General features: G+C 34.3%; 1 protein-coding gene across 1 annotated transcript in view; it reads right to left on the reverse strand.

Annotated features, from left to right (window-relative positions):
• Positions 1 to 429: 429 nt before the first annotated feature.
• The window catches only part of AP3B1 (adaptor-related protein complex 3, beta 1 subunit), a 96,615-nt gene continuing 81,313 nt past the window's right edge, over positions 430 to 15,731 (reverse strand). The window contains exons 18-19 of the mRNA XM_009865728.1: positions 13,587 to 13,725; positions 430 to 1,067 (exon numbers count right to left, since the gene is read on the reverse strand). Of these exons, the coding sequence (XP_009864030.1) occupies positions 914 to 1,067; positions 13,587 to 13,725 (293 nt within the window). The 3' untranslated portion in view covers positions 430 to 913. The remainder of the gene's footprint in view (positions 1,068 to 13,586; positions 13,726 to 15,731) is intronic.

Below are 15,731 nucleotides of genomic sequence, written 5' to 3' on the forward strand. Positions count from 1 at the left end.
AAGCTAGATGTCAGTATTTGCCACAGTAGCCTAATAATCAGTATTTCACGTAATACTAATTTCTAACAATTCAATAGCATCTTACGAATGGGTCACTCTGAAATTAGGCAGTTACTGGCTTTGTTTATTAACGAAAATGTAACTGCATAGCAAAAGATTACAGTAGGGGAACAAACACTGGCTACTTTCAGAAGAACAGTTTGCTGATGCATAGTAGCTCCCAATCTTCTTGGTATTTAATTAATCAGTTATATACAACACTTTACTTTATATACAATACTTTAGAAAAATAAAGAGGGAGTCTCTGCTCATAGCACTACTTTATTGGCATCTTAACAGAAATATTTTAGAAAATCGCAGTAGGTGGGAACAATGTTCAAGGGAACAAGTTCAGGTTTACAAGCATTTCCAGAAAGCAAACACCATTTTGCTCTACACATTATGTTTTTATACTTTTGCAACAAAACCTCTCCGAACCACATAGCTGTTGCATATGCTGCTGGATCCTACCTGACATTTTAACTCAGCTTTCAAACAGTGTGATTTTCCTTGAACTTCATTATCTAGTATTTGTCCACTAGTACAGTGGGGAAAACTGATGGGGAAGAAAGATAGCAGGGGAAGGGAGCAGAGAGGGAAGGACTGGGGTAGGACAAATGGGATATACATTTAAACGTGCAGAAACCTGACAGTAAAATGTACGTTCTTTGGTTAGCAAGCAGAAAAAAAAAGAAAGGGACTTGCATACATGATAGATACACACTAGCATTCTAAAGCAGAAGACAAGAATGTCAAGAGTGTATTCTTCCCCCACTGCCAGATGGAAGGGCTATTATTATAAATGAAAGGCAGCAGTAGTGGATGCCAGGCACTTTTGTTGTGTGCCAGATTCTGAAGTCCAGATGTAAGCAGGTTACCCCTGGGACAGGACAGGCTTCAGCTCCCGCAGCAGAACAGAACCAATCACGGTTTTCTCGGTATTTATGATGAGCTGTGCTGTAGAGCTTTCCTTCAGCTCCACTGTGACTAGCATCAGCGACCCACTGTGCACAGTCTTTGCTGCAAACCTGGAGGGGGATGGAAAAAAAAAACAACAAAAAAGAAAAATCAGTGAGGATCTTAAGGTCAAAGACTGCTAATATTTCTTTCTGTGAAAGTTAAATGAGCTCAATTATAATAAAATGCACCCTATTTCTTTAATGCATTTCAGGAGATAAACCATAAAACCTCCATAAATTTTTCAGAAAGAATTTGTTTGGCATTGTGTAAATATTTTTGCATTTAAGAAAGATGAAAAAATTATCATGTAAAGCTGCATATTTAATAGCACAAAGTAAACTCTATTCAAATAAATTTTTTATGCAAATTCTGATCCTTTGGTTCATCTACAATACTTGTGCATACTGGCAACCTGAATTCAGCTGAATGGAGTTTCCCATGGATGATTCTTATTATTTGGTGCTCCAAAGAAAATGGAACTCTGCTAAATATAGTAGAACACTTTCAAACAGCCAAACTGTTGTACTTTCACGGAAGTCCATCCTCCTGCCATCTCAGGCATTAATTCAAACTAAAAATTGTTAAAAGTTATAAACATCCAACAAAATCATTTGAAATGATGGTAACAGCAAGTTACCAAATCACTCCAGCTGTAACTTTATCTCCAGAATATTTAATCATAAAAATACGGAAAAAAATTCTAAATATTTTATAATTATTAACAAGCCTACAAAGGAAGTAAAACCCCCATTGCCAACCAAACAGATAAACAAAAGTTAGGGCTAATGCACCATTACTAAATTCCAAGACATGAAGAATCCACTAATTACATGGAATTAAAAGCAAAACTAGCCTTTTAAGCACCACAATTGACTGAAAAGCGATTTTAGGCACAATGAACTTCTGTCAATCCTGTTAATTCATTCTGCATGCACAGCCAGGCCCAAGAGACTGGAAGGAAGAAGAGGATGGCAACAGCCTCGTCTTCCATATTCCACAAGGAGCACACCATGCTATTTTTTTTTCCTTCCTTTTTTTTTATTCCTCCTTTTTACCCTTGGTTACTTGACAACAACAAAGTTGCTGCACATGGGCTTTTGAAAACACTAACAAGTGTAGAGCAGGTCTATGACCCAGTCTGACCCCACTTTGCAGGGCCAATCTCCTCTCCTCTTTCTGAATGACACGTGTCTGAATCAGAGCCATCTGCCTCAATTTGCGCAACATCTTCAGCCACAATAGGACCCAGTTAGCCCTGACAACAGCTCACAATACAGAAAAATCAAACTGCTGGGCTGACAGCACGCTGTGGGCTATTCAAGAGCAAACCAACTGGTCAGTGTCTCATGTCTGACAATTAGCATGGGCCTTGCAAAGCGCCTACCCGAGCCCGTGGGGATCTGTTTAATTACCATCAACATAAAGGAGGGAGTTTATCAGGAGATACTCAAAAAACTTCACTCCAGACTTAATTAAAATATTAGCCACTTAAGCAGGAAGCAGGTTCTCTTTAAACGAGAAGTAATTTCTCTCTTTTTTCTTTTTAAACTAAGCATATCAAAATCTCGTAACACATTATACTAATTAAGGAAACATGGGGCACTTCTGTAATGTCACCCATCACAGGTCAATCTATTTCTTTTGTCCAGATTATAGATACATTCAAAGACTTCTCTTTTTAATAGGAGGTTCTAAAACAACATTACTACTACAAAAATTATCTACTTAGCTAGTTATGTCAATGATTTCATCTATTTGCGCTGCGACAGTAGAAGATCACTGTTTCTCTTGTTGAATTTAACAGGGGGATAATTATAGAAACAATAGTCTTATTAGTCACTTTATTTACTTAACAGTTGTGTCTTGGGACAACACAGAAGCAGATTATGTCTGAGTAGGCACATAAATCGGTTGGTAGTTGGCACTCCTGCTGTGTTTCATAGCCCCAAGGCTTGATTTTACCCTCTTTTATTAAAACATGAAAGTGATACAAATTCAGCGTTCTGCAAAAGCCAAGGTGGCTCCAAGCATCGGAGATGAGTGTTGCACTGGTATTTTTACACATGGTCTTGCAAAATCACATAGGTGATCAATAGTACTTTTCCACACATAAAATCAATGAAATGTGAGTTTGTATGTGGTTTGCAAAATGTAAGGGGTCTGACACTTGGCAAACTTTACACAAAGTATTAGTATGCATAACTAGCAGTGGCTAATCATTTTGTATCAATGGTCACCGATCTGGAATCACTTAGTGAAAAAGTAATTAGAATGGGATGAAATATTTCACCATTAAAAATGAGTGTATAGAAGAACAACCACACAATGGGTTTACCACTGCTTTTCAACTTTAGAAATCAAAATCTGCTCCTTCAAGTAGGGAAGATAATTTTGTTTCTGAAGAGACTTATAACTTGAATACAATTATAAAAAGAAAAAGCAGCTGACTTTTGGTTAGAAAACATTAGTAGTACAACTGATTTGCTAATTATTTAGATGTTTTAAATATACCGTCATTGAAGGATTTGGTAAATAGCTGGTTTTTCGACTAAGTATATGTTATTGCATTTACATGCTTACTCTTATCATAATTCTACATGCATCTTCCAAAATGTGTGCTCTGCTCAACTAAATACTTATACTAGGAAACTGTTAAAAGATATTTTATCAGCAGAAATTAATCACTCTGTAGAGTAGGTATTTACTCTTTGTGAGAAACTTTTATTTTCCCCACAAGGTCTGTAATTATTTTTCACTTTTTCTGAAAGTTGATACTGCCTTAAAGGTTAGAATTTGAATTTAAAAAAAGAAAAAAGATAGTAAAAACAATCAGAGCCCATGGACTGAAATAAGCCTTGGAAACTGCTCTTTAGTACATTAAAATCCAGCTTGTAATTGGTTGTTTGTAGGTCCAGAAGAAAGAATTTGTCTTATGGACAATTCTTAACATAAGACATTATATTATGAGTATGCTTCTGTTGCAAAAAAGGATGCATCAATGAACACGAAAAAAAAAAAGTAAATGATAACGCCATTCAGGAAACAACCAAATATTTACTAACAGTTTCACGATGTCTTTTTCTGCTATACTGCAGTTATTTTCTATTTTTCTTTTTGTGATAATATTAATTTCAAACCTGATTTCACATAATTGAAAACATTCAGGAAGATCCGCAGCTGTTAATATTTTTCTCATTTAATAAAATCAAGACAGATTAGAAATATAACAATGTGAGCAGTATTTGCATATTCTGAGTTTTTCCAAATATTTTTTCTTTAAAAAGGATGCTAAATATGCTGAGGCTATGTGACAGAAGTAGTTCACAGATTATTTTTACATAAATATAGTACCTGTCAGTAGGTAGGGAAATATATAAGAATAATCAAATTCTAAATCAACACCAATAAAGTACTCCATATTTTTAGAGAGTCATTCAGTATTTAAAGAGTTAAAGATCAAGTACATATTCTTGGGGACTTGCCATGAAAATAAGATATCTAATAAGTATAACGCAGAAATATTTGATTTACAGCAGATATAAAGGAAAACAGAGTATCAGAAACCACGATGTGACACCATTTTCCAAACACTGGCTTTGTAATGACGACTAGTCTAACTACAGGCTAACAGTTATTTTCCCTTTATTCATAGAGAGCAGACAGCCTCAATATATGGGAGATGCATTTTTATAGGGAAAGGTTATGAAAATTCCATGCCGGTGAACAGGCAGCAACAGAGTAACTCACTGAAAACCTCCTCTTTAAAATTCAACATTTGAGAAAGTAAATTTACACCTGCACACTCACTATCAGAACATTTGTTTACAGCAGAGCAAGGCTTGTTACGCATAATTCAACAGCACTAAAACATACATTCTCTCCTGTCGGGGGCTGCTCTTCCTCTTTGATTTTTCTATTCAGGCTACATTTTCTTCCTTTTCTGTTCTACTGCTTACCAGAAACAGTGATAATGGCCCAAGAAAGCTAAAACTTTTTTTTTCTCTGCCCTTTCTTTAAATCTTATACATGAAGCCTTCCATTACTGCCTGCTGAAGCAGACAGAATCCTATTAGTAAGAAGGACGATCACAAGATGCAATGCCCTGCCCTAGCTGTAGAAAAATAATTAGTCCAAAGTTGACAAATGTGTAATTAAGTTATGCAATGAATATATTCAAAGGGGAAAAAAACTACTGCTGTGAATTAGTTTTCCTTTTGTAAATACAAAAATGAACAATTGTGAAGTAGCTTCCAATGTATCAACTGGATAACAAAAATATAGTTTCAGTACTCTGAATCTTCACCTTACTCTGATAAATTCTATCTATGTACATGTGTGACTTTATAACTAACATTTCATCTAAAAATTGTCTAAATTACTCACTAGTTGTATTTGTTCTCCGAGTAATCCTTAGAACACAAAAAAGTATTCGGAATAACATTACTATGTATTAATTCTGAGCAGAGGATAGGTCAGATAGGATAAGCTTAATAGCAAAACATAAGCAGAATACTCACAAAAAGAAGGATGCTTTTCTTAACCTTGTGATTTTCACCTCTCAGAAAAAATCCACCTTTCTTTACATTGATTATTAATAATAAAACTGACTATTATGATAATTTAGCATTTTCTTTTTTTCCAGTACATTTCAGGCTATTTTAACACTATCTTAGAATAAATTGTTCAAAATATTTAATTCATAACCATAATATAATTACTTCCAACCCCATTTTGGGGTTTAATAAAATAATAAAATTTTAAAATAAATTGTAATCAAATCTGTTTTTTAAAATTTTTAGTTCTATTTCTGAAATAGATTTTGAGTTTGTCCATAGTTGTCAGCAAGCAGATGCACTGTACCTCAAACAAAAATGCAGGAATTCATGTTCAGTCTTCCGAACTTACTGCCCACTTAGTTCACACATTCAGAAAGATGCTGCACAACTTTTTATCATCCTCCAAATTTACCTTTAGTCTAAAAATGTCAGCATTTTTATATGTAGGTATTTACATCTCTCCCCTAAAACTTCAGCAAGCTAAAAGCTCGAATCAAAATATTTGATCCTGATGCCTAAAAAACTGTAACTGTAATATTCCATCTATTTTGTTTTCTCATCTTGTCTATTCTTTTTACTTTTTCCAAAGAACCCGGCATTTCACGTGGTAAGTATTTGAGAAGTACATACAGTCCATTTTTAAAACAGGCTATAAATTTTAATTTGCAGAAAAATTATTCAATTCCAAAAAAGTAAGTTACCTTACAGAAATATATCAAAAAATTAATCTTGCTCAGAGATTTTTCAAATCAAAGATATTCTTCTGTTTGGTTATTTTTTTAAGAGTTAAATGTTTTCTGTTAAAACAACTGGCTCAGAAGGTTCCTGTTTGTTTTCCAAAGAAAACGCTGCACACCACATTTCACTTTACAGCATTCAGATACAAAAGCAGTGCTGTCCTCTAGTGGACAGCACATAAGCTAGGCTAGAACCATCTGTTTTAATTAACCTCCTATCTTAAAATGACTCACTCATATACTTTTAATGTTAAGCTCATATTTAATTTCTTCAAGTTATTTTTAAATTTTGCAATCCACATGCAAGCTCCTTAAATACAGTAATATATTTAAAAGATTAATGTCCTTAGAATGTCTTAGAAAGGCCTTGATCAAGTATTTTGTACCAGTTAATCAAAATTATCACATGCTGATAATATGTGAAAACTGTATTAATACATACACAGCCCTTTTATTAGCAGGGAGAAAATTGCAAGGCTTTGGAGCATTAGGATTTAATGAATAAATTAAGGAATATTTAGTAGGAACCACTGAATGAGTCAAAAATTCCAGTTTTCATTTTCTCCAAGAATAAAGATATTTACCTAAGAATAGTGATTAATCAGAAAGTCTTTCAGTCCTGCCTGACAAAAGAAATATAAATGGTTAGCCTAGCCAGTTATTTTATTCTAAATTAAAAAAAGGTAAAATTACTTCTATCATAAATCAAGAAACTACTACGAGTTTATAACTTCTGGATACAAAAGAGGCTGAAATACTATGGACATGGATATACTATTCTATTTAAAATTCTGTATCCTACAGGTAAAGGCTACTGGAGAAACTGTTTTACCTAGGGTATTTAGCTCTCTAATTAATTCCTACTTGAGAAATTAGGAAGCAAAATCAAGGCTGCATGTCTATTACAAGTTTATTTACTCAGCTACCCAATGTAGGTCTCTAGAAGAGCAGAAAAATATGACTGGGCCCCACAGCTAAGGAACCACAGAAGCAGAACAGTCCAAGTAACTGCGTCAAAGAAGCTACTGCCAGAGGTAGATTTCACTTCATTTGAGCAATCCAACAGGCCAATTGCTTAGTAAAAAAAAATCTTAGGAAAGATTTCTGTGTGTACACAAAGCAGAAAAGGTCTTTACAAAAATCTTCCTAGATTCAAAAGACTAGCTACTGAAAATGTATGTTTGGATTCAAATGGAGTAACTATAAACAATTTGTATTTCTCAGAAATTTCTACACTGGGTTTATCTTCAGTAGATGGGTGATAGCCTTCCTTTCTGACATGCTAGAAGGAGATGCAGTTGTTAGTTATGGTAAGCTGATGGCATCTGATCACCAACTTTCTGCCGGAGAATACTTCCAAATTTAGTACAGATTGGAAGATGACATACACAGAAATTTTCCAGTTGGACCCCTTTAAATGTAATTTTGTAGAATACAAACCTACCTACATACATGACAACTGCATATCTTTTCTCCTTACATTAAATGTTGCTGGATTAAAAAGATGTGGGGAAGATAACTGATTACTAAGTGCACCGTTCTCTGATAATCAAAATTGTCTGTAAACAAAACCCTCTTTCCTTTGAGAATCAGTCTGCCAATATACTATAAATGGGACATGACAGGTTGCAAAATGATAAAAAGGGGTGAATACAACCAGACTGTCAGGCTGATGCATGGGGTGCAGAATAAAGGCTAGTGAAAAACAAGTGTTGATCCTTGGATTTCTGTTTTTTAAGCATTATATGCAAGTGTCTATATTGTGTCTATTTGCTTTCATGTTCTTAAGGATTTCAATGCTAATCCACTGCAGTGTGCTTACTGGCGTATTAAAATATTTACACAGTACATTTTTGATTTTCCTAAAGGATAGTAATGCAAGCCTCCAAAAGACAAATTGAAGATAGTTTACGTCTTGTTCAATACTTACTTATTCATAAAATCACACAAGTCATAGGTATCCTAACAATAATGTACTAAACACAGCTTGCTCTGAAATGGTCATATCTATATGGAGCAGTCAAGCGTCCTTAAAAATATAGGTCCCAGAAGCAGCATAGTCACTGCATTCAGTGCTGTGCGTGAGCTAGCAGCAGCAGAAGTGCTGTTTTGTGCTTCTTGTTTAAGAGCTAGCTGGTTTGCTCTTAATTCAGGTGTCTACTATGACAACATACTAAGAGATGAGAATCCTCCCTCTGCAGGTTCTGGTGATCTCTAGAAAGAAGCAATGGCTGTTAGAACAACAACTTTAATGATGGTCACGGAGAAGGATATTAAACTCATTATTTCAAAATGTGAAATGGATGTTCTGAAGCAGATTAAGGCTTCTGCACTCAAAGAAGCTGAGGCTTAAGTTTTTACAAAACCTCAGATTGTCCCATATCGGGTTCTTGAATTTACAGACTCCATCATCTCAAATTACAGGACAGAATTTAATACTAGTCAATGGTTCTGGCCATCCTCATGAACTTACAGAAAAGACATACGTCGATGACACCATGCTCACTTTCTAACTCAACTATTTCCTGTTACTAATTGTGGATTCCTTCCAAAATACAACAGCAGCAAGAGACTAGTTCAATGGGCTAGCAAATGAGTTGAGCTTGACTAAAATTCATTCTTCATATCTATCCTGATGTGTTCAGACTTTCATCTCATGGACCGATTACAAAACGTGCAAGTAAAGTCTTCAAGAATGAAAAACGTGGAAAAAGTGCTGTAACTTGCATCATTTTGCAGAGCCGCAGTCACTGAAATAATCATCCAGAGTACAATGCATCCCATTTAAGAAATGCTTCAGGAAATGGAAGGCAGAGAGTAGGCAGATAAAGATGGCCTAATTGTCCATCCAATTACACATTATATTCTCATGTCAACGGAATCGCACAAGCATAACGAAAAGTGAAAGAAGAAGCAAATCCATTTTGTGATCCCAGGTCTGAACAAATTTTTCTGCTATATGCTACTGCAAGGACATTAAAAGCTTCTGCACTGTATTTTGTAGGTATTGGAAATACACGCTTTCTATGTGTATTTCCATTATTTTCTTTCTAAGCCAAAATGCCTCTCCTTCATGCAGAGGGCCTTACGTAATAGTAGACAACATTTTGACATTTTCAAGGGGATCGCAAGAGCATTCAAGTCTCTTTTAGACTAAAGCCATCTCTGCAACTAGTCTTTTCATTCTATCATCTGTTGTCTTTTGCTATATATCAAAGTAAAGAAAATGAAGATTACCTATCCTGGTAGAAGGTTACGCAGTTGAAAATGAATAAAGGAGCAAGAGACCTGAGGAGCTTTTAGGATATTCATCTGAGAGGAATAAGCACATCATCTTGAAAGTAATGTTAGCAATAAAGGCATTTCTGGATAAATAAGGCTCATGTTAGTTAAGGAGAAAATTACCGAAAATCTGGACCTCTGATTTCATCTCATTCCATTTTGAAGTAAAAGAGAACAGCCTAGAATTAATTTTTTTATACATAAAGCAATGAATGTTATTGCCCAAGTAGAGACAGGGAGCTGAAGTGACGTTCCATAGAAGAATCAACTTTGAGGAAGTAAATGTCCTCAATTATGTATTCTCTTGAAGAATACCTTCCCCATCCCTTCTTGAAGAAGACCTTTTCCACCGTCAGCAAAGAGCAGACATCAACTGAAAAGCATCTGGTCCCTAAATGTAGTTATTCAGACCGATTTAACTCCTTGCAGGAACAAATACTTTTCTTTCAACTTCCTTGTCTTTAAATATTCAACAGATGTGGTCTGAACTACAAGACAGAAGCTTGGTGTCTTAGTTGATTCCTTCTGAAATCATTTTGTCAACATCTACGCACTCCTACACCCACTTCCAACTCTTCATTTAAAAAAGTAACAACAGTTCTCAGAATATTAAGTGAGATATGTATATTGCAACAAATACCGTAATGACTTTGGAAAAAATATTTTAAGAAAAATAACAGACTTTTTTTCTAGCATTTTCATATTCAAGGAGATACCACATTCCCTGCTAAAAAAATGAAATGCATTTATCATTCTTGCTTTTAGTAAAAGTCTTTAAAATTGAAAAAATGTTTCCCCTTGATAACAAAAGCAAGAGAGATCAATACATAAAATAGTTTAATCCTGTCAAGAACATGAGAATTCACCACATGCAGCCTTACATGGCCCAGTAATAGTTTGCATAAACTTGTTTGAAGAGCAGGTGACTACACTTAAGCAAATTTGTAGAGCTAAAGTAAAGTAAAATTGTACAGGTAAGAAAAGAGTTAAAATAGGATCAACTGTATTATCTGGCATCTTGTTTCAAGTAAATATAAAAATCCAGCAGCCATATGATAAGAGAGAAAAAAAATCATGTAAGAAAGTGTTGCTGTTGTGCGATACAGACTGATATATAGCTAATTTATTTGACAGGTTTACATATATTTCATTTTGCAGTGGAGACTGCATGCTATTCTGTGGATATTTGTTTCGAATAATTATTTTCAAATCTTGATTGTATTTGCTCTAAGTGTTTTCTTCTTGGTGCAAAAATACAGTCCTAAATAGGGTTATCAATTTAAGGAGCAGTAATTGGGTCCCACCAGCAAAACATCTTCATCATGACTGCAAGTATATTTAGACTGAAAAAGAAAAAAAAAAGAAGAAATATGCACCTGTTCATGTCCATTAGATACACCTGTATTAAACTATATAATTTCATTTCAATGAGTATATTGCATTACCAGGCAATATAAATTTCTTAGCATTATCTGTCATTAAGTAGTAATACTCAAGTTGAGGATGAGCAGCTAAGAGGTTAATACAATTCATGCTGCACACTGCAGAAAGTCAGTTGAAAAATAGTACATCTTTTCCTGTGTAAAATGGTATGTACTAAGCAATTCCAAGAAGTGAAGCCAAGTAGTTCTCACACAACAGCAAGATGAGGGGAAACAGGTTCATGTATATATTTTTTCCCCAAATACCACTTGCAATAAAACAAGTCCAACAATAAAACTATAGAAAAAAATTAACATATTTTTACTGAATGCATAAGTGCTTTGTCGAGGTAAAAAGTAACTATTTATTTTATCACCCTGAAATGGTGTATATGCCACATAAATAAAACATCACAGACTTCTTTCATCCTTGAGATTTTGCAAGCAGCAGCTCCATTTTTGTTTACTCTCATGGCAGAACTGATTTAATACAAGTATGTATACATAACATATATATATGCATATATAAAATATTATATTTATATACATATATAAATATTTCACTCATTTGTTTCAGGGTTTTGAAAGTATTCATTATCTAGTATCTATCTCAAATATTCAATCAAATAAATGTAGGATTTACTTTAATGATAATGTAGCACTATTTAAAAGATGAACAGGTTCACCACAGTATCCGTTAGTGTTCCCACTCCTGTTCTCAATAAAAACCCAGTGTAATTATGACTACATAGTATCAGTGAACTCCAGTTACTTATGATGAAGCAAATGAAAGGCTACGTTCTAAATGCTTATCATTGCTAGGCATTTCTGGTAGGCCATTTAAGTAGTTATAAACAAGCTTTTGGGCCTGATGTTCATTACAAATGTAAGCTGTTCTTGTAGCTACCATGGCAGACTGAATTAATTCTATTTTGAATGAAAAAAAAAAAAAATAATTTTAGGATGCTGTAAAGCACTCTCAATACTTCAGCCTGACCAGAACTGCCTTCAAACATCTCTGATGTAGTGTACCCAACAGGAAGAACATCTTAAATTTACTTACTGTTGGTCATAGACCGTTTTGCAGAAAACTTAAAAAAAAAAAAAAAAAAAAAAGAGCAAGAGAAAGTAAGATCAAATTAGAAACTTATCTACAATCAGGAAACCTGTGGCTGAGCTATGAACTAAGCTATTATTTCTGGGAGCCTTTCTGAGAATGAGTCACAAAACAATCCATCCCTATGTGCTAAGTCTCCTGTGATGGATAGGGTAAAGAAGGAGAACACCTGTACACTGCAGACACTTCAGTCTCTCTTGATTGACACTCTCACCTAGTCTTTCAATTGATGTTGAGAACGCAGGCTGTATAGATCCCTCAGGGATGCAACAAATGAGGACTCTTCCATGGAGGAGCAGGTGTCAATAGTGACAATCATTTCAGTGCAATTGCACTAGCTGTACCATGTTTTTATGGTGAAACAGAATTTTATCATTGACCATATCAAATACATAAGAAAATCCGTCTGGGTTAATTTTAATGCAATGCAATACAATGTGCAGTGATGCAAAAAAGACTAAATTCAGCAAAGAGAAATACCAGGTTATTTAGTCCTGTATAGGCTACAGGATTCTCACCATTCCAAAGAGCGAAATTTCAAGTAAATGCTTTTTGCTTTAAAAGAAGGTACTTTGCTCCTATTGAAATGGCAAAACTCAGGGGGTTAAAGAAATAATTCACACCAGAACAGTTTTAGTAGATGTGAAGAGAGAAGTACGCATAGTAAGCATTTTTGTATTCCAAGACCAGGTTAACAGCTCCCAATTATGTCTTGCTGCTGTTTGCGTCCAGCCAGTTTTCCACATGTGGCAATTTCCCAGTTTGTTCCTCTCCCAAGTGAGAAGCCAAACAGATTCATGATTTAAAATATTTTGAGTCAATCACATTATAAGCTGTCATTAACTGACAATCATGTCAATTCCACTGACAGTCTGTATCACAGCTTTTGGATGAAATGGACTGTTCCACAGGTTAACACCTGGAATTCAGACAGGTTCAATGACTTCCTTTGCAGATAACTGTTTTTTCTTGCATAAATTTAGGATGGACAAGTAAACGTCCAACCTGCATTTAAAAAGATCTTCATACAACTGAAAATAAGAAATGTGATTTTATGTTTAGCTATCCGGATATCACAGGTCAAAATTCAATGTGTGAAAACCAAGCTGCTTCTCACAGATGACAAACCTGAAAAAGGCCACTTTTGGAAACAGATACTAATGCTCATGAAAGTATGGTACTTTAAAAGACTACCTTTTCCCTTTGAAAGAAAAATAGGAAAGGACAACTCCCCCTAACTATGTACAGCAAAGATTAGATATTTGATTTTATTAATATACATTCAAATAAAGAGCTGAAGAGTACTTAGGCTCAAGTTAATACCTGCTTAGGATTCTATGTTACAGTATAATTTGGTATCTTACCCATTAAAGGCGTGGATAATAGAATTTTCCCTAGTATCAGCTGGTGACTAATTTTGAACTAAAAAATACATATCAAAAGATAGTCTACTATGAACGACATGTTATCTTACCTGTGTATGTTATCTTCACCAGAAGGGACGACACCAAGGTTTGCTGCCTTCACTACCCTCTCGATTATTACGAGTCTAGTAGAGCTCTGTGGAGCAACAGCTATTGTAGCAGATGTCTCATTCATTCCTGTCAGCATCCCTGAAACATTAAGTATTTCATTATGAACAGTTTAAGATTTGCTTGCTTATTAAGCATAAAACCAAAATAAGAGACTTAGAAACAAAAAAAACACATGTGCATTAAAAATTAAATAATTTGTTGAGAAAACAATTTTATAAGAAAATACATTACATTAAATGTATTACTTGCAATGCCCTATTACTAGAAACAAATTACTAATAACTGAAAAATGATATGTGTGATACTACTGCAACTGTGAAACCAAGACAGTTCTTCACTTAAATAAGAATGTAAACACAGAAATTAAATATTAAGTAAGACTTATTTGGGAAAGTCCAGCTTAAATAAGATCATACACAAAGACATATTCCAATCTTTCAATCATAAATCCACTGCATTTAATTATAATTTCATATCCAATTGCTAAAAATGGTCTTGAAATTCACATGGTAGTCATTGGTTCAATTTAGTTCATGAAGATAAAGTCATCACATTAGAAACTGGGAAATTCAGCTAGTATCCATCTCTCTAAAATGTCATGATAAACTATTTGATTAAAATAATTTAAAAACACTGCAAAATGGAACAGAAATATCAGGATTATATCCAAACATATGACAAAAAAAGTAAAGAAGAAAATGTTCAAGGACATTTTAACAAAACCCCCCCACTTCTCTATCAACATCCATTGTTCAGAAGAACGATTTGCTGGACACTCGTGTTGATTAAAAACCCAACAGTAACTATAACTTCATGCTGTGTATCTATTTTTACACTATGTTCAGAAGGTGAAAATGCAGACAAACAATGAGGCACAGTACTCTAACAGAAATAAGAAGCATCTGAAATCCATGATAACATTAACAATGAAAACAATGAAAAAATCTCAAAAGGCTAATTTGTTGGGGCTGCACATACAGTTCTAGTCCAGAGCAAATGGTACTAAGATGCTTAATAGAGCAATTAAAAAAATAAATCCAGCATTTCAATGTACTAGAATGTACATTAGCTACTGTGAAAATAGGAAATATCAAAGTAAAAATGTAACAGCTTAGAAGTAAATAACGGGATATTTTTGAACATGATCTCATCTTGAAGAGAACAAAAATAAAAATACAACTTTTATTGAAATCAGCTTTATCTTGGAAATAGAACATGCTGTTTCAAATTGTTTAACTTCACTATTAGGCAAAAGCTTGAAAAACTACATACATAGACTGAAACTGCTTTTAAGCAGAGCATAGGGACTGACATAACACTGCTGAGAGATGTGTGTACTCATTTAGGATTTAAACCTTCTCCATTAAGCTCTATTGAAGAGCAAACGCTGAATAAATGAATGCAACTATGTTTATGTTAAAAGCCTGTTTCCCTCAGCATGTAATTAAAGGAAATGTTGTACAAAGCTAGTACTTTTGTCAAGCTCCTGTAAATGGAAAGATGGATAGCACTCAGAGAAGTGAATGCATTGCTTCATATTTAACCTTAACACTCTTGTCATTAATGGTTTGTCTAACTTGTTCTATAAAAGACAAGGTACTGCTCCATTGAAGTAAAATTAAAAAAATCAACTAAACCATGCTTTTCAGAACAGAAGATTCATTATCGTCGACTAATGTATTGGCATAAAGCAAAGTAACATCCTATCAAGTAAGGCACACATTCAATCTGCCTTTTCACCCCCCTTTATTTTTAACTCATGCTGTTTTATTGTTATAGGCAATTTGTACCACTCAGCATGACAGTGTAAACTGAATCAAGATTAATTTACATGCAAAAGAACACTTAGGAGAGCAGCATGGTAAGCAAATGTATTGTCTCGATTGCTGAGGTGGAAAAGAACCTGGGAAGAAAAAAGGGTGCTCTAATTAAGGGGCATCAAATATGATTGCTCGTGGTAGTCAAGGGCCAGAAAATAGTAAATGTCCAACCATTTAAAGAATTAGTATTTTTCTTCCCTAAGAAGACAAGTTGGATATACAAATCTTAATAAAATTAGGTAGACGATTTGTTTACTTAACCAA

The sequence above is a fragment of the Apaloderma vittatum genome, unplaced genomic scaffold, assembly GCF_000703405.1.
Source record: "Apaloderma vittatum isolate BGI_N311 unplaced genomic scaffold, ASM70340v1 scaffold4303, whole genome shotgun sequence".
NCBI classification, from domain to species: Eukaryota; Metazoa; Chordata; class Aves; order Trogoniformes; family Trogonidae; genus Apaloderma; species Apaloderma vittatum.